We start from the raw sequence: 25,415 nt of genomic DNA on the forward strand, positions 1-25,415 counted from the left end.
TTAGAACCAATAATCGAACTGGCTCTCATGGGAACCCGTCCAAAATCGACTGGTCTGGTCCGGTTCGATTCAGCTCAGGTAGTTCCCGATTATTTTGCACACTTTATCTATGAAACCCCAAGTCCCACATGAGATAGCACATGGATCGGATCAAATCGCTATAATTTCAATGGAAGGGCGATATACTTCCTCGCATTATGGTTTTAGTGATAGATTTATATATGATTCGAAGCCAGAACATTTTGTAAGATTAACCCGGTTCGAAGTGTAGTGGTCACTACTTTATTTTTGTTTATTCTTCTACATGTTTAGTTGCAGCTTCGTCATTGACCAACAACACGCATGCAAATTACATATACATAAAGTTCAATCAAGGAAATGCTTGCCCGCTTTTCATCATAAGCCGAAACCTAAAAGGCTAAAACAATTCGATGGGCAAGCAAAACATTCATATCGGTACTTTAACGTTTGTTTACCTCATGCATAAGGACACAGATTAAGGACATTACATTGTGAAATGGAAAAGCAAAAACACTAAAACTTTGAGGTTTAAGCAAGGCCGGTCGAGGTCATTCCGAGTTCTCTGAGGACGTCGGCACACTCGGGAAGAGACTCGTTCTTCATGTAGCCGAGCGGGTTGGCCTGGCGGACCGGGGTGGCCATGCCATTGTTCTTGGTGAGGCTAATCCTCGCGGTCTTCCTCAGGAAAGGGTCATTGCTGACTTCCTCGCACCCGGGCTGGCTGCTCTTGACGAGCACGATCTCGCAGATCTCCTCCTCATGCTCTCCGTCCACCGGAAGGCGGTACATCCCGGTGTTGTCGGTCACGCCCTCGATGCTGTAGGTCACGCTTCCACCTTCACGGTCCTTGCACTCCAACCGCACCTTGGCATCTGCACGCCATATTGGAACCAATTCATGTGGACAAATTTCCGGGATCTCTTCGCATGGATTTCACATTATTTGCAGGAGTCATTGAACAGATCATGCGCAATGAATCTAACGTAAGGAGCAAGCGAAACATTGAGGCATTTTGAAAAGGGCAATTGTGGTTTGGTCAACTAACGACAATTTTGCACAGCTTGAAATGAAAGCTGTATGTACAAGTACTACAAAACAACAACATTCGGATTGATCCAAATCCTAGTCATGAAAAAAAAATATATATATATCCGGAAGTTATGATCTTTGAGAGAGCTATTTTGCATTACAATGTCAGTGTTTTTAATGCTTGGCCCTACTAATAACATGAGCTACTCATGTAATGCATTTGGTACCATATCTTTAGCATTGGAACTAAGATTAGATCGTGTTGTTCTCGCGATGCAACGAAGGGAATTCGAACCTGGCATGTCTTTGCTGACTTTGGTTATGAACTGGGTGCGGCAGGTGTCGCAGTAAACCTTGCCCTCCACGAAGAAGCGGGAATCGCCGTAAACGGCACCAAGGAGGGACAAGAAGGAGAGGGCCGAGGCCAGGAAGATGATAGCCTGTAGAGACTTTGCCATTGCTCGCGGTGATGCTTTTCTCTGCCTCTGTTGGGGGTTTTCTGGACTCAAAGATGGAGATTGTGTTTGGAGAGGAGGGCTCTGGTCTTAGGAAGAATTTCAGGGCTTAACTTTTTATTTTTATAAGGCCAAGTCCAGCAGTTTATTTTTGGGAAGGTCTTGAAATGTCCTAATTGCAGTTATTTTTGTGAGGCGGTCATTGCCTTCTCCTCCTGTGGTTTGGAAATCCTTTTGACCCGCTTCTCTCTCTCCCTCTCTCTCTGAGCAACCATTTCTTGTGAAGAGGGCACATAATGACCAAGACTCTCTCTCTCTCTCTCTCTAGCCATTTCTTGTCAAGAGGGCACATAATGACTATTCAGTTGATCTTAGAGAGGATGGAATCCGTTAAAGATGGTAGCTACTTACCAGGACGAAGAGGCTGCCACAAGAGTTCGGACAAACGGTACCGTCCGATTGAGCATGGGCGAGATCTTTAAATAGAGGCGAAAAATACAGGGTCTAACTTGTGCCATTGATGTTTCGGCTGCCTGATGAATTTCGACATGGGCGAGCCCTCTCTGTTACCAGGCCAGCCCTGGCCGAGGCGGGCAGTGTTCTAAACAGATGGCTTGGAACGGCAAGTGACTACTGGAGTCGAGACTGACAATCTCAGCAAAAGCCAATTAGGGAAATAGCACTGATAACAAGCATGAAAAATTGCATGGCATTGTCTGGTTCAGAGACACGAGTGTCCTCCGATCATACGAGGTTGTAGAGAACAGATAGTCAGAGGGTTCTCTCATTACATCTGTAGACTCCTACGCCTGAGGAGTTGCTTCAAGATGAATGAAGCAGATAATCATCTTTGAACAGAGATTCTGCGTCCATTCCGACAGTCAATTAGAACATAGATTAGATTTGATTCTGGTTTCTCCCCTTGAGGACAATAGGCAATATGAGAAGCACATGGGACCGCAGCCGCAAATAGATTAACAAGTAGGCCTTAACATCCGATTGCACAACTGTTGAGATTCATCATCTAATAACGCTACATTCTCAATTAAACAGACTTAGATCGTACAACAGACTGTCTTGACATAATTTTTATCAGGTTTAATCAGCAGACGTGAGAATGGGAGCACAGAACAAGCACCAAATAATTAGCTAGTAGCAATGTCGAAGCAAAAGAGGACGACGAAACGAAAAAAGTGAAGGAAACAGAAAGTAAAAGTCTCTCAATATGCCTTCAGACAAGGAAACACCACCCTCAAACCATTTGACTCCCTTTATGAGCTCCCAAGCAACACTCTGCCTCACTGCAATGCACAAACCAGAGGTCAAAATAAAAGAGACATCCTATAAATTTAACCACCATCTATAGAAGCAAATTAACCACCTCTGCATCTTCACCTCCTGCAGCTTTGGCAGCATTGTCAAGCTTCTGAGCATCTTCAGCTGTATCATTGAAGGCAACAATGAGAACAACAGTGCACATTCATTACTTCATTGAATTCCAACTAACTTCAAAGATATACAAAAGGGCATTAACCCTTTCACTGGACGATGAGAATATTATCATTGTAAAATCAGGGAGCAACTATAAGTGCTCTATAAACCTTCAACATATGGAAAATCCCCGGCAGTAGGGATGGTCATAAGACAAATACACCATTCACCATGCAATATTTAAATGATTTTATCACTCCAGAACACAGCAACCAAAACATTCCGTGTATACCAGCAATCATGACAGCTTTTGTAAAGGGACATAGTGCTATGCGATTTTGACAGAAGCATATACTCAGATGGCCTTTTACTTGGTAAAGAAAACATCAACAGAAGCTGTGTCGAACATCGACATGTGTCATCTCCAACAACATTTTGGATTCGACCTAACATGACCTGCCATATGGCAAATAAAAAAAAGCTACTTAAATTTTACTTTCTTCAGTTAAGAAAACTGAATCCAGATCTCCAACCAACAATTACAACTTGAAAACCCATATCAACAAAAGGAAGACTCTGTGGTAGGCATGTGGCCATCTTTTTTGTGATCATACATCCATATTCAAATCCTACTACTAGGATCAAGCTTTCACATCAAAGGACCATGCTTTATACTTTAACAAGACAAAAGCAAAAGAAAACCGAGAACCCCTACTAGCCAGAAGTGCGATACTAACCCACTTCAGGTCAAGGTGATATATCAATTTGATACTTCAATGATCAATACATGCATACAATGCCCAAAACTTGTTGAGCATTACGTATACAGTGGACAGATCATAATAATATGACGGATTAGAAAAGGAGACATCCCACGCAATGATTTGAAGTGCATGAACATAAAAAGTTCATGCTGTAGAATGGATTCCTTCACTTACTTGTACATGTTCTCTGCTATGTAATTAGAAGATTAAAGTAACTGACATAGAGAAGCTTGCAGGAAACTAAATAGACCTCAGAGTAACAGTCTCAGATGTTTATAAATAGTATACCTTGCTGCCACACCATATCGAGGGTTGGATAAGATTTAATTGAGCAGGATGTCAAATTACAGTAATATAAAGTTCTTATCCACTTCAGTAATATTTAACCTTCTTAACTGAACGCTTAACAGATAAAGAGGTAAGAAAGTGACTGCATGGACTCATAGAGACACCAATCATCAAGCTTAAATGGAGGAAAAGGAGACTTCAGAGAGACACTTTAGATGGGATTTTTCAGGATAAACCACCACACTAAAGCCCTAGATAAGGGAAGTCATTCATCAAACAGAAAATTTTCCTGTCACCACACAAGGGGAAAAAAGGGCAGCCCAGTATACAAAGCTCCACCAATGCATGGGGTCCAGGGAAGTGTCAAAGCACTTTGAGTCTAAGGTACGAAGTGGTAAAAGTAGGAAAACATAATTCTATGAAAAGATCTATTAGGGAAAAAAGTTATGATTTGGCAGCAAACGATAAATTTAATCTGCATAAAAGCTCTGACAAAAATAATTTGCACGAAAGCTTAGAAAAAAAAAAAAACCAAATCTAAAGACATTTGAGCATTGCAGAGATCACTGATTTACCTCCATCCTCAGGGATGTCAGAAGTCCATAATGTCAGATTGTCCCTTAGAAGCTGCATAATTAATGTGCTGTCTTTGTAGGATTCCTCACTCAAAGTATCCAACTCTGAGATCGCTTCGTCAAAAGCCTGCTTTGCAAGGTGACAGGCCCTGGCATACAAGATGTCCCATTAGATGGGCTCATGTTGGTTGCTCGAAAGAAAACCGACGAGCAATGCAGCACATACCTTTCAGGAGAGTTCATGATCTCATAGTAGAAGACAGAAAAGTTCAATGCCAAACCCAATCTGATTGGATGTGTCGGGGATAGGTCAGCCTCTGCGGTGGTGGAAGCCAGCTGTACAAAAGAAGGCATCATGGCAGCTCAGTCATTATACAAGAAAGATGGAAATCAACCAATATTTAAAGTGCAGACTCCCAATCAAAGAAAAACTAAAACATTAAGGGTGCGCATGACAAAATTTCTGAAACAGAAATTGATTTCTAGCCAGAAATTGATTTCTCAATTTCTATTTCAGAAACTGAGAAGCTAAAAATTTTAGCTTCTGATTTCTTCTTCAAATATATTTCTGGAACAGAAATCTGTTTCAAAAATAGAGAAATCAAATTGCGTTACCAAATGGATTTCCATTCCAAACCTGTTCCGGGGAACAGAGAAACAGAGAAACAGAGAAATCAAGAAACATAAATTTTATCATGCGCAGCTTAAGAGGAGTACAAACAGACAACAAACAAACTCCAGAATCCAAAAGACCTGTTGAAATGTACAAAGACCGTACTTCTATTTTTTTTTCTAAAAATATTAGTTTGGCAAGCCTTCACGAGGACTTCTTTCTTGCTATAATGATGTTTTCAGTCATTTAACACTTGGGTATTCTTGAAAAAATAAACAGAAGAAGGTAACATTAAAGCCTTTTTTTGACAAAAGATGCTTTTTCCTTACAAGATGTGGTCATTATTCTAAACTAAACGATGACAGATATAGAGTTATCACTTCTAATTAAAATCCTCACATTTCTCTATTTTGACCTACACTTAATGCGGCTTGACCAAGGAAGCAAGCAAAGCGTCAGTCACAAAAGATTGTAAGTGAAATAATTAACTATAAATACATCCATCATTCATAGGAAGTACATCAATTTCAAGAGGAGGATAACATCCGATTATATCTTTTCCAAATGCTAGAAATAGAATCTGCAAAGAGATTCAAAGCGTTGTGAAACGACCAGTAGAGAACGGAATCATAATCCCTTCTTTTATCATTAAAGCTGCAGCAACTAAACCACAGGAAGTAAAATAAGGGGTCAAGCTCATATATTACTTAAGGATCTTTTTTCTCTCGTTTTAGATATAGTTCGGTCATCTATACCCTCATTTACGTACTCATTCGCGTAAACTAAACACATGATTTTTACAGTTTCTAATGCAATTACTATGATAAGAAGAGCACCTCATATGCTTTCATAGACTGCTCAGCTGCCTCCTTTCTGTCATCACCAGCCTTAAACTCTGCCAAGTACCGATAGTAATCTCCTTTCCTGAAACATATAACGCACTCAAACTCCTCAAATCCTCAACAACCGCAAATAAACAACACGAAAATCCGAAACATCCAATCCGAGAAAAGCCACTCACATTTTATAGAAAAACACGGTCGATTCTCCGCCAGCACACGAAGGAATCAAATGCTCATCGATCACCTTCATCACATCCCCGCAGATATTCGCCAGCTCGGCCTCGACCTTCTGCCTGTACTCCTTGATCTTCTTCACATTATGCTCGTTCCCTTTCGAGTCCTCCTTCTGCTCGATGGAAGAGAGGATCCTCCACGACGCCCGCCGCGCGCCGATCACGTTCTTGTAACCGACGGAGAGCAGGTTCCTCTCTTCCACCGTCAGCTCCACATCGAGCTTCGCCACATTCTTCATGGCCTCCACCATTTCTGCCACATCCAAAACGGCCAAAAATTCCAATCAATCCATACAAACTCGACAACCCAGATGAAGCACACCATTTCCCAACTTAGAAAAACTCCGACACAGCCCGACCCTCTACTCCACCCTAAAGAACCGAAAACATCAGACCCAGAAAAAACAGAAAAGAACCCAAGTCAACAGGAACGCCACGGACGAGATCGGGAACGAAAAAATCCGAACTTGACCAGCGCGGCGAGAACCCAGATGGAGTAAATACGTCAAGAAGCAGCAAGAGACCGAAAAGACAAGATCGATCCGGAGGACGAACCGTCGTAGCGCTCGGCCTGCTCGGCGAGCTTGGCGACGTAGACGTAGCCGTCTCTCTCCTTCGTCGACGCCATCTCCTTCTCTCTCTCTCTCTCTCTACACTCTCTCTCTACTCTCTCTCTCTCTCTAGCCCTCAAGCAGACGACGACTGGCTGGTGAGGAAGGGGGAGGAGGAAGGAGGACGACGCGGAGGGAGGCGAGCGAGCGAGCGCGGTCCGGGTTTTGGTCTCTCTGGGGGCGGAGGGGAAGGTGGGCGGAATCGCGTTCCGCCACGCGCCGAGCTCCGCGCGTGGCTGTCACGCCGATCTCGCGACCGTCCGATCTCTCGTGGAAATCTATAGCGATGGAGCGTGTGGTTCACTATGGACGTAGCGCGTGGGTTGAGAGAGTACAATTTCCAGGGCCTTTTTTTTTTTTTTTTTTCTGGTTGTGTAATGTCTAGATAGTTGATCTCCATGTTTTTGTCTTGACACCAGGCTTTCCACTTTTTCTTTTCCATTTTTTAATTTAATTTTTTTTTTTGGCTCCCTTTCCTTTGGGTCATTCCTCTTTTCATTTTACAGTGAGGTCTTTTCATGGGACTAAAAAGTACAAAAGGGAAAAAGGAATATTACTTACCATCAAGGAGTAGTATACGCTTGGTCCCAAATTTTTAATTATTACATAATGCCTTTCTTCTTCTTCTTTTTATCTCTTCAGCCGTTGGCCCTCTGTTATTTTTTTTTCCATTAATATTTATGATGTGCATTATTTGTGAGTGGGTAAAAGTATATTTTCATTGAAGAGAATATCTTTTTAAATTTTAATTGCTGTACAAAATTAAAAATATATGGAAAATGGGAGAAGAATATTTGATTGAAATATAAGCAATGAAAAAATTGTTAATCGTACTATTAGGCAAAATAATTGTTCAGATTTTGATAAATTTGATCAAAAATATTTTTTTGATAAATAAAACTGTACAATATAATTTTGGAAAATGAATAAACATAAATTACTTAAAAGAAAAGGGCCTCAATAAAAAGAATGATTGGCATAAATTAGTCACTTAATATGTTTATTTGAAGTGTTAGTTATGGTAAAGAAATAATTGATTAATAATAATAATATTTGAAAATGACAAGAGGAAAATGATGTCCCCAACTCCAAAAAGGAAATTATAAACCCAACTCTAAGGTGATATTTAAAAGGAAATTATTGATCGATCATTTTCTCGGATTAACCAACCATCTAAAAGTATCTAATGAGTATCCAACTTTCAATAATTCGACTCTTTTTGTTGTTGTCGTGGGGCCTCTATTTTAATATCGCCATTAATATTTTTTAAAGAATTTTGTTTTGCATGAGAATAGTGAATGAAGTATGAGCAAATTAAATTTTATCCATAAAAATATAATGACTATTCAATTATTATTATTATTATTAACATTACCGTTGTCGTCGTCATTAATATTTTTGCAACCATGCCCTATTAGCCTTGATCCCTCTTATTTCCATTGCACTGATCACTACGACACTAGTGATGTTTGTGGCAATAGCGGCAGCCACAATTCCTAGATATAGGATTTTTTTTTTTCCGTTTCATTTTTCTTAATTTATTTGAACATTCTAATCTAATATTTTACTTTATTGAACTTTTCAATCTTTTGAATCCCATTTTGAACAATACCGAATACTTAATGCGGTTACATATGTCCACATCGACAAATTGAGGGATTTTTTATCTCAATTTGTTTTATCATATCCCAATCCATACCTTAGTGGTCAAATGCAGGTATCGAGTTTTGAAAATGAAATTTCAAACTTGTCCAACACCTCTAAACTGCAATCCATTTAAGTCTATTTAGGGGTCGGGATGGGTTTGTTGCCTTATTAAAACCCGACCTATCGTCACCTTTAGTAAATTAAGCTAGGTTTAATTTATCTATACTAATATGAGCACTAATCAATTCATAATATATGCAATGCAATCATAGGAGATTTACAGATATAGTTCTTTCCACATTTTTCAGTCATTATCTCACAAGATCGAATTTCTCGATGTATGAACCCGAGATTATGTCGTACAACCGCCAAGGTGAACATGAAACTGCATTTCAAAGCATACCTTGGAATTTGGGGATATATGTAATGCAAATTTTCCAGTCTTGATAGTGATATTGACATCAACCAAGATAATGATAACAATAATCATTTAAGTCATAAAAATATGTAGTCGCTCCTTGTACGTGGATTCCTAACCCGAGTGAGAAGAATATTTTTAGGGGCTGATCCATTTTAGGTGGCCTACAACTTTTGAAAAGTGGTCCTCCATTTTTTTTTGTCCATGTACTCAATAGTTTCGTCAAAGCCTTTTCAAAAGATGCTCCTGCAGATATACTTTTATATTTTTTTATTTTTATACCAAAAGAAGAGTAGACAGACCACATCATTGTATTCCCATTCGAGAGATTGTGCTTAAGCAACCGAGGAAAGCATGGATTCGCCGTCATCTCCCCTTGCATCTTACGTTCTTCCATGGCGCTCGTGGAAGATTGACATTGTCAATTTGAAGTGAATACATCGGATGATCTCTTTCCCTCCTTTTCAAAGCCGCATTTTGCACAATCAATCGACGGTCGTCTCTCACTAAGAGAAATTTAAATAATCAAACCGCTAGGAGCACATCGTCGAACGGCTTCATTTCGAGCGTCGAATGAATGCCACCTCCAAATGGTTTCTGAAATATGAATAGACGAGGCTGAAAAGGACAGGGCATCAGAATGATGTTATCTAGCGTGACCCCTAGTGGGACAAGGTCAATTTTCCCCATTGTATGTGTGAAATCAACAAATAATATTAGGCGTTAACAAGGCCGTTTCTTGAACTAAATGCCGGTAATCGACAGATACCGAGTCACCACGGGGAAGTTACCCGTCGGAGTTGAAAGATGCATGCTCAAGATGAACGAGAAACAACATCACGCGAATTTCATTTAAGGCTCGGATCTACGAACGAAAGAGATTTGCTACATTTTCTTTTGACAACAAACGCCTGAAAGTACATCTAAAGAGTGCTGTATGCGGCAAGGATTGCAGTCACAAGTGCAGTCACAGAAAGGAAAAGGGAACTCTAGGAATGGCAAACTAGAGCCTCAGGACAGTAGACCAAACGTATTTACCATTAATTCGCGATATTAATGTACACTTGTACATTACAACTGCTATAAGCTTGCAGCAATTATTGCGGAGGACTCTTGCTGTTTCAGGCTGTCAGCAACGTGAGCAACCACCCCGGCACCAGCATTATGAACCCATTCATTTTTCACCTGCCCAATTACCAAAATTATATCGAGTGTCAAATGGCAGGAGAAAATCACTGGCGGTAACAGTAGATAGGTAGAAAAAGATTACATGGATGTTATTATGGGCCAGGAAGGGCCAGAATGCCGAGTGAAAACTGACATCAACTTTTTTCCATCCCAACTGTTGTAAGCCACGTATCATTTCCTCTGCAATCGTTTGAACACCGTGACTCCACTGGTACACAGCGTTGTTCGCAGATTCTAATGAACAATGATGGAGAACAATGGTTTCAACTGAAATAGATCGTTACCTTCCATGATTTCATGATACTCGACCGTGTTTTTTATGCTAGGTTCATTCTGTGCTGCCTCTTTGGCTTTTGCAGCTTCTGGTGGAAAATGTGGGCCATCTGAGGAGGATATGGGTGGACAATACTCAACATCTACTATGTGTTTGTACCCATCCAAAGAACGGCGAGGAGGCTACAAGAATAGAGGAGTCGCATGTCAAACACAAAATGTTTCCCCGGTATAGACATTTTTCACTTATCATAATGGTCGCATAATATCATCTTGAAACCAACACTGTTCCACCCACTTAGAAAAGGAAAGCATAATGAGTACTCTAATTATACTTGTGGTTGCTTGTACTCTTTTCAGACAAAAGTTACTTCATCTCTGTATCCACGTGATAAAGAGAAACACCACCCCAGCATCCTCACCCACTTTTTGGTGATAACATATATACAAGTCAAGAGCACATCAAACTTAAAACTCATCCAAATTTTTTCTCTATAATGGTTGGGTGCATTTGATGCTGCAATATACAGGATCATGTTGCTCACCTTTACAAGTTCTCTTTCCCTCCTTATAGAGGATGTGCGCCAGCCTACCATGTCTGCTTATGCTAAGAAATTCACTTGGAGGAGAAAGGAAGAACCATAGGACCAAAAATCAAACAAAAAAGCACCACAATCATCGAAAGCAGAGGATACGGTCGTACGAGACATTAGCGTAAAGAGTTCGACATCTAAATGCACCAAGAGCAGATCTGCAAAGCCATAACAGCATTACAAGTCAATCGTCAGTAATACTGCAAGGACAAATTGATTGAATTATGCTCAATTTAAGCATTCTTCACTCACAGAAATTTTCCATCTTCACAATCAGACGCCATTCTCAATAGAAGAGGAGGTTTGTTAGGTTTTCCATCTGTTAGGAATAACTGGGCTCCAGTTCGGCCAGCTACAAATGGAGCCATTGGTACAGCAAGTTTTTCCAAGAATGGGACTCCTAGGAGGAATGGAAGCTGAAAAATTCAAAATTATAGCATGAATCAGTGATCTAGCTTATCAAGAAAACAGAAGGAGTTGGCAGGAATATCACTATGACCTGAGTATGTTCAACATGTAAATTTACAAGCAGCAAGAAGCTCTGAAGGAAGTGAAGGACCCTGGAAGAGGGTACACATATCCCACGGACACATATAACTTTTCATCCCACAAAGTAAAATCATCATGAAAGAAGTTCAAACTTCTAGAACACTAATCCTCTGACATTAAGTAGCATATTCTTCTAATAATATCCTACTTTATAGACACGTAACAAGAAAGTACATAATAGAGAGGAAATATCTAGTCAAAAATGTAAATATAATAAAGAAGTGCACATTTACATAAGAACAGGTAGATTGTCAAGCCTATTTGCAGGTTTAGACACTCAATTGTCACGTCTTCCCTACCTGATAAAGATTATGAAGGGTGGGTGTGGGTAATATTGCATTCTGAACCATTTAATCCTAGCATACTTCTGGTCAAATTAATTGCAACTTCTTCAAGATAAACCTACTAAATCATCGTAATTGGTCTGGGAAAAGACTTCCACCATTTTGATGATTCAATTTGGTTTTAGTTCGAAAATTTTTCATTTAGACAAGTTTGGTCTGGCTTGGGGTGGAGTTACAACACTCCAAATCAAACATTATGAATCAGAAAACATCCCTAAATCTTGTCGTTTCTTATTTTTTATGGATATGGAGAGATTATTCTTTCCAGTAGTTTCTTTCTTGATATCAAAGGATACATAGTCTTTAAGTTAAAGTTGAATGTGTATTTAACATTTAGTGGTTCGACACCAACCCAGTCTGTTATCTGTTCAGTGTAGTCTTAAGATTATTTGTGTTTGGTTTTGTACAGGATAAGATTTTGCAGAACAAATTCTATAGGAAGGATATGCAATTGTGTAAGTCACAAAGTACTTACACGTGTACAGTACAAAGGATTAATTTCAAACTGTAGTGGACACTATGGAGGTTGGTGAATAGAAATGTTACTCAAGGAAGAGTGAAGAGAAACAAAGCAGAGGATTGTAAATTCACTAAATTAAATCAGTGGGTAAGTGTGGCGTTGAACTTGCAAAATAATTGTTAACTGACTTAAAGAGATGAAACAATCATAGAAAATGTCAAAGAGATCAATTTACGTAACAATCACCAAATTGATACAAGGTTAAAGGTCTATTAGAAGAATGCACAGATTTTGGCTCACAATGTAAATTTAGGTGTCCAATTACAAAAAGGGCAAAATTCTAATGCCATTATTCTATTTTTCCCACCAATTTGTTTTTGAAGATGAGAAAGAATAAGAGTAAGACATAAAGAAAAACAACTGAAAAATCAACCATCAAACTTTAGAACTGACCTGTCTCCTCCCTCTCACCCCCAGATGAGGAGTCGCCAAAGTAATGAAATTCATTGGTTCCAATCCAGCAATTAAACCTTGCTTGGATGAGGATTTATCCAAATTTGAAGATGTACAACTATAATCCCCTGATTGGTCTGTAAGCGCAGCACTTGCAGAGAACAACACGGCTACAGCATATCTTGCAAACAATCCACCAAGGGAATGAGCTAAAAAGGATATCTTCTTCAGACCGTCTGTCTTTTGAACTACTTGCATGACCTACTTTAAATAAGATTATTAGTTAGACAATGTGCTTGGCTTAACTCAGCATAAAACTGTAGGCTACACAAACTTTAAACAGAAGGTTCCACTTCTTGTGTTTAAACCCCTTATTGCTTTTTAGCTAAGCAACAGTCTAATAAACACATTGTAATGAAACATTTTCATATCACGGCAGATACATCAATTAGAAGACGTTGTAACCAGAAAGGACAAAAAGGATCATTACCACTACACTGTCTAAAACAGATGATGCATCAATATTGACCACAATTATGGAAAGAAGAATTGCCTTTCATACTGTTAGCCGATAGGACACCCCCCCTTCTTCTTTTTCCCTTTTCCCTTAGTCCCCACAACACACTCACGCACAAAAATTAAAATGAAAGGGAAACTAGCAAAAACATACCTCACCTTTCAACCAATGATCACTTACATACCTCTACTTTTGAAAGTACCAAATATATACCTAAGTTTTACCTTTGGAAACCACTTTTCACCTTCACATCTAATATCTTTGTATCCCCATTCACATAAATGCCAAATTCTTTCCAAAAATACCCATAACCAAATTAAATTTTCCACGTCCAACGGTTGGCAGTGGTCCCACAAAATCTCACATGGTATCAGAGCTATGAGGTCCTGAGTTCGAATTTTCCAGGCTCCTATTTGCCTCCCTAATTAATCCCAAACACTAAAAACCAACTAACTAAACCACATCCAAATCCTAAGCAAGACGTTACGATAAGTTTGCAAAGAGGGGTAATTTGGTCTTTTTAATGCAGGATTTTATTTGGAGGTATGTGAACGGTATTACCAAATGTAGAGGTATGTAATTGATCATTGGGTCAAAAGTGAGATACGTTCTTGGTACTTTCCCAAAATAAAAAAAAATAAAAAATGAAAGAATCATATAGAAGCATTATTATCATATCATCCTTAATTGTTATTTAACTCTAGGGAAAAACTAGAGCACTCTCAAATCATGAGGATCTCTCTCATGTACATGGGCAGGTGATGCACATGTCAATTTGGGACTGTAACATGGGTATATAACTAGCAGCCATACTGTCATCCAGCGAAACATCAGTTATAGCAGGAAGAAATGAAGGTAGGCAAACACAAAGAAAATTGACTTAAAAAAAGAAGAAGAAAAAAACACGCTAATGGGAGAAGAATGAGAGCTCACTTCATCAGCTAGTCGTCTTCCAGCTCCATCAATACCATCAAATGTTTTAGTGTAAGTGTTAGTTGAACTCGCTGCAATGAGGAAGCAGATGCAAACGTTTCAGAATGTGGGAATCATCATAGTTCCAAAGCCAGATGACAGAAAAATAAGCATAAATACGAGAGATTAAATATCAGTACTGAAACCTTCTCCTACCTAGAAGCATGAGCCACAAATTTTGGAAATAGATGGTGTAAAGCTTGAGTCAACTAATCATTTAAGAAAGCTCTAATATACTCTAATGCTGAAATATCTTGCTAATCAAAAGATGCTGAATTAGTCTCACTTAGAGGTGACGAGCCTCAACTCCATTTACTTGTTTCAACTTCTAAGGATTGACGTCACCTAGGAAGCATGTATACTCTCCAGGAGCCTTCGTATCGGTGTAAGACACCTTGACACGTGTCCAACACGCTCCGACGCGCATTCAACTAGTATCGGACATCCGACACGCGGTCAACTCTCCTAACACGCAAATCCAGAATCCCAACATGCGATTCCAACACATATGGGATAAATTTTAAAAATTATCAATAAACTAGGGTTCAAAATATAAATTTATAAAAATATAAAAAATAAAAGAAAAGGGAGAAGGGAAACCCTATCTTTTGATAGTAAATATGCATTTTTTTTTTTTTTTTTTTTTTGCCCCAACTTATTGTTAAACGTTAAATCTACTAGTAGAATGTGGATTGCTCATTTTCCCCCCTAAGTTCCATGGATTATTGGAATGTAATGTAATTGAATTTGTCAAATTAAAACAATAATGATATTAATAAATGGTGGATTAATATTTTTAGTGTAAATTCATTCTAGGCTCTTTTTATTATTTATTTATTTGTGGATTTGAATCAAATTAATTTGATTGAAATAATCATAAAAATGATAATTTATCATGTATATATAAAAATATATATTTACCATACAACATGTCCAAACGTATCAAAATTCTCTACCTTTTAAAAAATGATATGTCGACATGTCGTGCCATCTCATGTCGCATGTCGGCACTACTTAGGATGTCACAGCACTTTTTAAGAATTCCAAACTCATGACTCTTTAAATTAGTTAGAAATGAATGTAATTATCTATGTGAAGCTCATGGCAATCATGGTCCATGTCTTGATCTCGAAATACAAAAAGCACTAGAAATCAAGACATCACCTGATTTTACATCTTCAAAAAGCTTGACCAAACAAGTCTAATGACAATAACACTTCTCACCTGACTCCTGAGTACTACTCCCTTTGAGAATGCTAATCAATCATGACAGGCAACCCTACTTCTACAAATTGAGATACCCAAAGCTGGCAAATCTATTTGGCAGAGAAATTAAAATAGTAGCACTGAACATACCATATATGAGGAAGTTTCTTCCCAAGCGCCTTTTAAGTTCTGCTTCTACATATATCCAGTCACTTGGGCTGCAACACTTTAGGAATCAGTTATATTTGTTATTTTCTGGATATAAGCCTAGAAAATTAAAATCATTGCCTCTATCACAAATCAAGACAATTCCAATGACATTAATTGACTTCAGCATTTTCCTGAATCTGAACCATGCAAGTTTATTCCATACAGTCAATTTTCTCATTAAGAGATATAGAAGCCAAGGGCTGCTAATATAGTCAGCTCATACTGGTTATCATAGCACAACTTTTAGTTAAAAATTCCAATTGGGACCAAGATATCCACCTAATAGAAGGATCTACACCTCAAACTGACACTACAAGATAAATACAGATGGACAGTGTAACCAACAGTACTCGTGGAAGGATCTGGCACTACATACAGTGCAAAGGACAAGATTTAACATAAAAATCAAAAGAAAATATAAGATAGATAAAGAAGCCCTTCAGAGCACCTAGGACAAGAACTCTTTATCATTGTCATGTGTCTACCATTATACACTTTTTCTTCCCTAGGACAGGCATGCAAGAATGATTAGGGTAGTCTAATTCTCATAATCCCTTGAGCAGATAATAACAGATCCTACTGCTTAATAGCTGTTAAAGTAGGAATACCTTGCTAGGATGCCATGTACCAGAACAAGCAGATGATCTGGTTTATTTTTTAGAGTTGTAGTTCCCCAGGGTGATTTTCCTTGAGTAGTAGTGCTCATAGCTTGAGCCCTCAAACCATGGCAGTTTCTGTTGTTACTTCTTCCTGCAAAAACACGCCTAACAATTTCAGTTTCTTGATCAAAATGCAGTCTCTTAAACAGAGACTATATTGAGGGAAAATGATGATCAACATGCACTGGTCAATGATAGATGCCTCAAAGATAGTCGCTCATTTTTAATTACGAAATTTTAACTCATTCTACTGTCAGCACAGTAATCTATTACAGTGTAATTGGCTAAATAACATTGAAGGCATGGCCCCCAAAAACAAAAGAAACAAAGAGTGAGAACATTCATGCATCTAGTGATATTATCATAGAACAGGCAAATGATCCAACGAATTAGACATCCAAGATTACTGCCTCAATATCTTCTTTAAGTAGCATGGATTTGGGTTTTTCTTCTCTAGAAGTGCATTATTACCATTAGTTTCAAAAGATCCAGTGCCAAGTTGGTGCAGAGTTGCTCTTTCATCTGCCATGCAAAACTTTAAGATGTAGTCCAGTTCAGTTAAAGAATTTAATGAAATTATCTCCTTTACATTTCATCCAATTTCCTAAATTAGTTACTTATCTGTGTGTGTTGGTAAAGAGGCAACAAGTTACAAGTCATGAACCCCAGGTGACTAAAGTGGGTCGTTGCCATTTATTGAAATGCTTAAAGAGTATCTATAACTCACTACATGTCCAGATGATCATAAAGGCTTCCATAAACACCATTTCCTCACCTATCCAATTAAAACTGATTTAATAGGTCCCTTCAAAATATATCCACAATAATTCTATCACCAACGAGTTTAGCTTTATTCCATTTTCTCAGAATTTTTTAAATTACGAGCCCTTGCACTGCTCTAAGTTCTTGTTCAACAGAATTATTCAATATTTTAGAAGAAAGGGTTGTAAAGTTGGATTGATTGATACAAGTATACAGGTACAAAAAGGTTAGTATCACATCCTAAAATCTTATCAATTAGTCCACAAAGTAAGTTGATAGCATTTTATCTGATAGCCATGCTTAGGAAGGATACAATTCTCCACAGCAGTGTAGAAGGATGACAGTTAGAAAGAGGTCTTCATCTCATCAAATGTCTATTATAGTTTTCTTAAAGTTACACTTATACATGCACACATCAACAGTCGAGCTACTTTTGTTTTCATCTAGAGACAAAGAATCAATGATTTGTCGCAACTAATTATGATCACCAAGAGGGGGAATCTTGGTGGACGTAGCTATCAGGGCATTAAGCGGGGCCATAATTTTGACTATGAGCACTAGATTAGTCAGTTAACTGGACCATTGATGTTGCTTTGCTATTATTGATTAATTAGATGCTTCTGATGCATATGAACTTATATGGCTCTCTGTATGAAAAAATCTTCTGTCTTAAACGTATATGATATGCTGGTCCTTGGACAAGTGTGTTTTCATTTCGAAAGTGTAATAAAATATGCATAGTTGAAGCTCAGATCTGCTTAGAAGCAATCGCTAATCTTGCAGCAACAACAACATCAGTCCAAAAGCAGATTCATAGATAACAGTCGGATATGATCATCACTTCTCGTCATCAATTTAGTATATAACTTCTGCAGACACACCATCATTTGGAGAAAAGCAAATAACATCATCACCCCAAGATTTGCTGCATTCAAGACACTATTTAGATGCTAGCCACGCATATATAAGCGAAAACACCTAATTCGTATCATCCAAACTTCATTAACAACACAATTGGTGGCACCTGAGCTCATGTTCTCCTCATTTTCACCACTTCTCATCCTCACCACCCGAGCTAATCAAATCACACACACCACCGAGTACCTCCGCCTTTGTTCGACAGCCCCTATCCAGGAAACCAAGATCCTCGCGGGCAATATCTCAAACGCCCAACGAGCAAGACCCAGAATAGCTAAAGCCAAAAAGACACCAAAAAACCAGAAGCCCGTGTAAAAGAAACTCGAAACAGGACTCACCAATCGAAGAAGAAGGAGAAGAAGAAGAGGAAGACGACGACGACGACGACGACGGAGAAGAAGCAGAAGAGGAAGAGCACGGCGTGGTAGATGAAGAAGGGTACGAGCCGGGCGAGCCGTTCCTGAAACCGCCCGCGAGCCTCGGCGAGCAACCGCACCGCGCGTGCACGAAAGGGGCCGCGGCCATTCTTATAGACGGAGCCAGCGGGTTCCAGATGGGGCGCAGCAAACGAAGCACGGGAAAAGAGGGTCAGCAGAAAGAGAGATGGGTATGGCGCAACTTTTGTGGGGGAGTTCAACCAATCGCCATGAATTTCGCTAATCCTCCTCCTCCTCCTCCTCCTCCTCTCTGCTCTGTTCAGAAGAAGAAAGCGACGACAGTACGCGACGACGGCAAGCAACCCATACTTCCTCGGCCTTCTCGCCGCGCGGGCATGGGGCGGCAGCCCACGCACGCACGCACGCTCGCTCGCGCGACCCACCAAAAGATTCCGGAATTACTTCGGGAACCCAGGTGCAGAATCGGGATTGCCACCCCCGCAAAAGGCCAAAAGCTGGGAGTTTTTTTCCTCCGTGGGTCTCCATGTGAATTACGGGTAGGAGGGAAGAATCGATGGATCTTGGCGTTCGTGCGGAAAGCGATGGCCAAGAGAGAGAGGACACCTGTGCGGTGGCGATGGAGGGAAGAAATCTTGAAGGCTGTGCAGGAGTAGAAGACAAGGGAACGAGGTGGGTACTAGCTGTCCTATGCTGGTCCTTGAGCTGTGGCATGAGCTACAATGGGTGAACAACCGAACCGATTCAATCCGATAACCCGAATCAACCGATCTTTTACTTGGGGTCGGATGACATGGGGACTGGGCAAGGTCTTGGATTGGCTCTAATGGGTTTGGTCAGTTGTCCGAGTTTCAGCTATTGGTATGATAAATTAGTTCAACAAGCATGTTTTCTTTTGCCACTTTATAAATCATGAAGCTTTTTAGGGTCAGGGATATTGTGATAGATTAGTGTTCGAAAGGTTGAGAGAAGGGGCCAAAACTTGTGTTGGATGTTTGATATGTTGCCATTAGTATTAGTTTTTATTACTTATAAAATAATATGACAAAAATATTCCATAAACTTTAGTTAATATGGTGTCTGAAGTTTAGTCCGATATACAATGTTGTCCCTTTAGCTTCTAATTTATGAAATATAATGCATGAACTATTGGTATATTTTTTTTATTTAGGCCCTGAACTATGTGAAAATGACGCAAATAAAAGGACTAGATTAAAACTTTTACCAATAATTTAAAGAGCATATTAAACAAATTAAAAGTTTATGGACAACTTTGCATATTGTGCCAAAGTTCATAAACCATATTGCACAAAATAAAAGTTGAGAGATAACATTGCATTTTGGAACAAAGTTTAAGAACTATTTTTATTATTATCTAAGCTCGATTCCCAAGTCGATCTCCAACTAGTTTGGTTTTTAACATGATAGATTTTGTGTTATTTGTCTAGTAATCACCCATCATGAAATTGACCCTGTGATGTGCTATGTTTCTTTAAAGAAATCGAACGCTTTTCTTTTTGCCTGTTAATCTATTCTTTTGACAAATCTTGCTGATGTGGCAATGACGTATACAACCACATCATGATCCCATAGGTGAATTAGATTATCACACGAGATGCCAATAAGATCAAACTGATTTTAAGATTAAATTAATTCTAGTGATAGAGCACAATGACTAAATTGAAAGTTCAAACATTAAGTTGAATACCACAAACGACCATAAGGACTATTCTCGACATGTCACAACTTGCCACTACCATTTGTAGTCATCTGTCCTGATTGAATGAAGTTTTTTTTTTTTTTTCTTTTTTTTTCTGGTAAAATGTAAGATATATATTGACTTTAAACCAATAAGCTATATAGATGTACAACAAGAGACTTAGCACAAAAACTTACACTCAAGGTGACAAAGTAGTCAAACCGAGTGAAAGGGTGTCGAGACAAGGAGGAAAGAGTAGAAAATGAGAAGAAAAAACAACCATAAAAAAGCAAACAGCCAAACAATGGCCACAAACAAACTGAGAGTGGGGTATCCAGCAACAACACAAACCACCCCAAGAAAAACAAAACAAAGCAAGGACAGGAATAAAGACTAAGGAGACAACACCGCAGAGGAGGATTGGACGATATTAGCTTCCGAAAAAGAGAAGACATCCAACCGCAACTCTGAAGGCCACGAGCACCTCCATCTTCAAAATGTCCAAACCTCCATCTTCAAAGAGCGCACTTCCAGTAACTAGTTAGCGACGACCCAGCACAAATGAGGATCAGTCGGCAATAGCTTCCAAAGAGACAAATCCATCCCCAATCGCATCTCTATTGGCCGTGAGCAGCTCCATCTTCGATGAGACCAAGTCTATAGCACCTAATAGACCCTCCAAGGGAAAGAACGAGATGGCTAGCCCTCTATTGTAAACATAAAAAGCACTCACAGTGAAAAGGTAGCCACGACCCAACTGGATGAGATAGGGAGACAGCATGATCATTCAAAAATAGAAGGATGCAATCCCCAGCTTAGTTGGAGTCTTATGTTTCTAGGGGTGTCCAGAATCCCTTTGAAAGTTAAACCCTTGTCCTTAACCGCTTTATTGAGGTGTAGCTTTAAATCTGCTAGGGAGAACCTTTGATTGCGAAAGATAAAGTTGTTCCTCACTTTCCATATAAGGTAGCATAGGGCGCCAAAAGCAAAGTGGGCTAAATATTGGTGAAAATTTTATCGGATAAGTGCTTCGCAGCCCAATCCAGATTTTCCCCCAGAATGATTTTGCTAAGCGAGGTTGCATTTAGCCACCCAGTACAACACAAGACTACCCGTTTTTGGGCAGCCAAAGAACAGGTGGTTGATTGAGTCCAGCCTAGCAGAACAGAAGGCACATAAAGCATGTTGAACTCTCTTATTAGCAAGTAAAAGTACATGGGTCGGTAGCCTATTACGGGTAATAAGCCATAGGTGGGATTGATAGCGCAATGGCAAGGTGGAATTCCATATGAAGGAGGACTAGGGAACTACCCGTCCCCTAGGCCGCAACAAATTCCAAGAGGTGGATGTAGAGAAAACACTCGAAGTCTGAAAAGAGGTAGTCATTGTCAAGATTGAGGGTCGGGAGGGGTCATCCTAGTCTGCAAGTAAGTGTATACATACAAGTATGAATTTTAAAAAGTAAGATTATGTTTTGAAGATAAATTAAAATAAAATTTTTGAAAAACCTTTAAGGCCCCATGACCATATTAACAAATTCAAACTCAATTGCTTTTCCTATTTTTCTGATGTACACGTATAGTAATTTAATGTTAGATTTGAAAAGAAAAAGGGAAAAATGATTCAAAATGATGAATTTTTTAAAGAATAGATAAAACTTTAGTAGAAAAAGAATATGAAACACACCAGAGACCAATATATATAAATTTAAATGTAAACGTAAATTATATATCGTGGCAATTATTCGTGGGCCACCTTTTTGTGGAAAACAACTTCCTTCATGATTGTTGTTACGGAATCAAGTAATTTTTCTTTTTTTAAAGAAAAAAATTGGTTTATCATTTTAATATTTCAGATGTCTTCTAGTGTATTTTTATCCGGATAGAATTTGAACAGAAAGTTAAAGCATGAAGCAGACTAAAGTTAGACACAAGTTTGGCTGTGAAAAGAGCAAGAAAAAAATGAATACTGGAGAGAAGGTGGAAATTTTAATTTCTTTTAGGATGTGAAATAGTTATTGATTGAGAGAAATTTATATTTGAATTTTTAGAATGAATAACACTTGGTGAAAGTTTAAAGCTAAGAGATATATGCACACACATATACATATATATAAAAGTAAAGGTAGTCACTCGAGTCAATAAGATCTCTACTGTTGAGATAGATTATTGTATTCTAACTTCACACTATGCATAACATTTCACCACTTTATGCATTATAAAAGTCCGTTCCTTTCACAAAAAATCGACCAAAAAATTATCACAAAATGAAGATTACATATGGAAAACACCTAACAAAATTACAAAAAAAGTCCCCTCATTTACATTATTGAGCAAGCATGGGGGTTGTCATCACTAAAGATAGAGCTAGCTTGATCATCAACCATAGTAGAAGGAGGTGAGTGATGGAAATAGCCATAGTCATCATTACTACTGTAGCCTTGCTTGTAATAATAGGGGTATGAGGAGGGTATTTGCGGCAGTTCATAGGAGTGATGTGTGTAATTAGGTTGGTGGAAATAGTAATTCTCATTGTGCTCATGGCGATTGTTATTGTTACTGTAGTAATTTTGCGGGTCGAAGTTGTTGATCTCAGGGTTGTATGGGAATGGCCAGAACTCTGCTCGTCTTCCTGTCTTCTTCACTGCCTTAAGAACCTTGTTTTGGGTAGCCCACCCCATGACTGTCACCTTTTGCATCCCCATGTCAATGTCTATCTCATCCACTCCTGAAGTGAACATAGGAAAAGATAATTTGTCACTTGTCATATTGGAGACCCTAATGATAAAGGAAATTAATTGTCCATCTAATCTAATCAAAAATTAATTTAAAGAAATTGATGATGGCTATTCCTAATGAGGTTTAACCATGCAAAATTTTGAATTGACTCTTTTTGTGACCGACGTTTGGAATGCTAATGCGCTAATTGAAAGGATATTATAATCTTTTTTTTGTACATGAGATTGCTTTTTTCTTTCCGGGTATAGCTTATATTCTTTCTTTTCAATTAGATCACCTTGCTACATAAATAAACTGAGTAAATCAAAATTACTTGATTAGTTCTTTCTTAACTTGAAATTGAAAAGTCCAAAATTTAACATTAAAGCTGTGTATATGACTTTTTTTTTTTTTTTATGTAGAAGAATATGTATCATGATTTTATTAACAAAAGAGTAGGCCGAAGACATAAGATTTTACATTGATAAATCAAAGTTTAATGAAGTTTGTGAATTACCTTCTAGCTTTTGAAGGGATTTTCTGATCTTATCTTCACATCCAGCGCAGTCCATGTGCACATACATCTCGACAATCTGAAACATAGAAAAAAAGTTACTAAGTCATTATAATTAGAATTTTGCCTTAGTAATCTCACTTGATTTAATTACAAGCCTGAGTTCATCATGGCATGATCAAAAAACATATGTAATTGAAACAAAGATAAGAATTTAGATAAGTTAAATTCTTATATATCAAAATAGAATGAAGTGCACGGTTCATGCATGTGTATAATTTGCAGCCACACACAAATGAATAACTAAATGAATAAATAACACGATGAATAAGTACGTATCATTTTTTTTTTTGGCTGGATTGTATGTTGTGTTATTGCTAATTCGTAATATGTTAGCATACAAGGAGAGAGGGAAGCACACAAAATGAGATAAAAATCCATAACGTCGAAAAGTACAATAAAATACAAATAATTTTTCGTATAACCGTAACTTTCCCTCGTTCAACTGGAAAAACACACTAAAAGTGAACATAAAAAAACTGAAATTTTTTTCAAGGTATTAGAAAAAGATCAAAATTTACAGCTCAATTCAAGATAGTACCATATAGTAAATGAGTTATATAGATGGACCCATAATGCATGCCAACTATCAAGCATCTTTCTAAAGAAAACAAAAGAAAAGGGGGCACCATTTCCTGAAATTTTCTCGATAATGTATAAAAAATCTCTTGATAAGCCATCTTTCTATGACAATCGTCCGACAACGAGACTGAGAAACGTCCATGAAGATTATGTCGGACGTGTGGCTGTATCTCCTTTTCAAGAACTGACGGAGAGCGAAGATATAACCCCAGATCAAAATCAGCAATGGAACCCATGCATGCATGGAGGAAATCAGACGTAAAACTTTTACAGGTCATTAGTGGCATGCAGCAAAACTCCCTATGCATCTTGAGAGAGAGAGAGAGAGGGTGTTTGATGAAGATGTAAACCTAAAGAAAAACCACCCCAGAAGACATGCATGGATGGAGGAAGTCACACGAAAAGCTTCTGCAGATCATCAATGGCATGCACTAAATCTCCCTATGCATCTGGTGTGTGTGTGTGTGTGTCTGAGAGAGAGAGAGAGAGAGAGAGAGAGATCTAACCGGCATGTTGAAAGGATGGAGAGAGAACGGATGGAGACTTGCTAACTGATAGAGAGAGAGAGAGAGAGAGAGAGATGCTGTGATTAGCGGATGAATCAAACAGCCTGAATCAGAGGGAGTATTTATAATGCATTCTGAGATGACAAAAGCAGGAGGAGAAGAGGGGAGGAAGGATGATAGGAGATAATATTTTATTCTCCATGACACCCCCCACAAACCGCCCTTCTTTCTCTCTTTTTTTTTCTTTTGCTCAACTTGCTTACATAAAAAGCTTTTGGAACAGTTTTTTGTTCTTTTTCTTTCTTTCTTTTTAGGAAAAAGACTTGCTTCGCAAGTTCAACTCCAAAAAGGTACTTAAATCAAGGTCAAAATATCTGCCCTCCGGATACATATTGCCCAAAGTATTAGATAAAGACTTAGATTAATTAAATGCCCATGACTAACAATTCTTGCAATCCAAGTCTAACAAAAGTAGAAAAAAATTATCAAAATAATCAATAATGGACATATATACATAAGTTATTTGCATAGTTTGGTCCAAGTACCGTTACTTCATAGGAAGAATGAGGCGCAACAATATCCACTATGAATTTGAAGGATTATAAGGTTACAATCATTCAAATGTTTTTTAACCCTAAATTATACCCAAAGCAAACCCATAAGTCTTATTGGGATTTGGAATCTCCATTTGGATCGGATTTCTTTCACTAGCCCAAACTTGAGACCCAATCTAAGATAATTACTAATTAGTCCATTGAGTATTCCTCCTCGGTTTCTTAATTACGCGCTTACTAGCCAGCTTTTTCTATTGGGTGTGCACACTGTGGTGCTTTGTTAAAAGAATGACTTTCTTTCGGTTCGTTCAGCTACTTTATGATGTTGATTTTTCAAACGCACATCAGACCTAATCC

The 25,415-nt window shown here is 38.5% G+C and overlaps 4 protein-coding genes across 4 annotated transcripts; all 4 read right to left on the reverse strand.

Annotated features, from left to right (window-relative positions):
* Positions 1–425: 425 nt before the first annotated feature.
* Positions 426–1,817, reverse strand: LOC104445007 (olee1-like protein). Its single transcript, XM_010058795.3, has 2 exons — positions 1,346–1,817; positions 426–893 (listed from the first exon to the last, which is right to left on the reverse strand). The coding sequence occupies exons 1-2, from the start codon at positions 1,506–1,508 to the stop codon at positions 550–552; spliced, it is 507 nt and encodes a 168-aa protein (XP_010057097.1). The 5' UTR covers positions 1,509–1,817; the 3' UTR covers positions 426–549.
* Positions 1,818–2,459: 642 nt separating this feature from the next.
* LOC104445006 (14-3-3-like protein D) lies at positions 2,460–7,011 on the reverse strand. The gene is made up of 7 exons (XM_010058793.3): positions 6,807–7,011; positions 6,198–6,504; positions 6,013–6,100; positions 4,790–4,899; positions 4,564–4,712; positions 2,887–2,945; positions 2,460–2,806 (listed from the first exon to the last, which is right to left on the reverse strand). The coding sequence occupies exons 1-7, from the start codon at positions 6,877–6,879 to the stop codon at positions 2,804–2,806; spliced, it is 789 nt and encodes a 262-aa protein (XP_010057095.1). The 5' UTR covers positions 6,880–7,011; the 3' UTR covers positions 2,460–2,803.
* A 2,737-nt stretch (positions 7,012–9,748) lies between these two features.
* LOC104445005 lies at positions 9,749–18,947 on the reverse strand. The gene is made up of 11 exons (XM_010058791.3): positions 18,370–18,947; positions 16,301–16,442; positions 15,633–15,700; positions 14,238–14,308; positions 12,788–13,048; positions 11,234–11,397; positions 11,084–11,139; positions 10,934–10,986; positions 10,400–10,571; positions 10,198–10,295; positions 9,749–10,112 (listed from the first exon to the last, which is right to left on the reverse strand). Exons 1-11 carry the CDS (start codon positions 18,554–18,556, stop codon positions 10,008–10,010), a joined length of 1,377 nt encoding a protein of 458 aa, XP_010057093.2. The 5' UTR covers positions 18,557–18,947; the 3' UTR covers positions 9,749–10,007.
* A 3,352-nt stretch (positions 18,948–22,299) lies between these two features.
* On the reverse strand, positions 22,300–24,580 carry LOC104445004 (heavy metal-associated isoprenylated plant protein 28). Its single transcript, XM_010058790.3, has 3 exons — positions 24,505–24,580; positions 23,360–23,435; positions 22,300–22,852 (listed from the first exon to the last, which is right to left on the reverse strand). The coding sequence occupies exons 1-3, from the start codon at positions 24,508–24,510 to the stop codon at positions 22,446–22,448; spliced, it is 489 nt and encodes a 162-aa protein (XP_010057092.2). The 5' UTR covers positions 24,511–24,580; the 3' UTR covers positions 22,300–22,445.
* Positions 24,581–25,415: the final 835 nt, after the last annotated feature.

The sequence above is a fragment of the Eucalyptus grandis genome, chromosome 5, assembly GCF_016545825.1.
Source record: "Eucalyptus grandis isolate ANBG69807.140 chromosome 5, ASM1654582v1, whole genome shotgun sequence".
NCBI classification, from domain to species: Eukaryota; Viridiplantae; Streptophyta; class Magnoliopsida; order Myrtales; family Myrtaceae; genus Eucalyptus; species Eucalyptus grandis.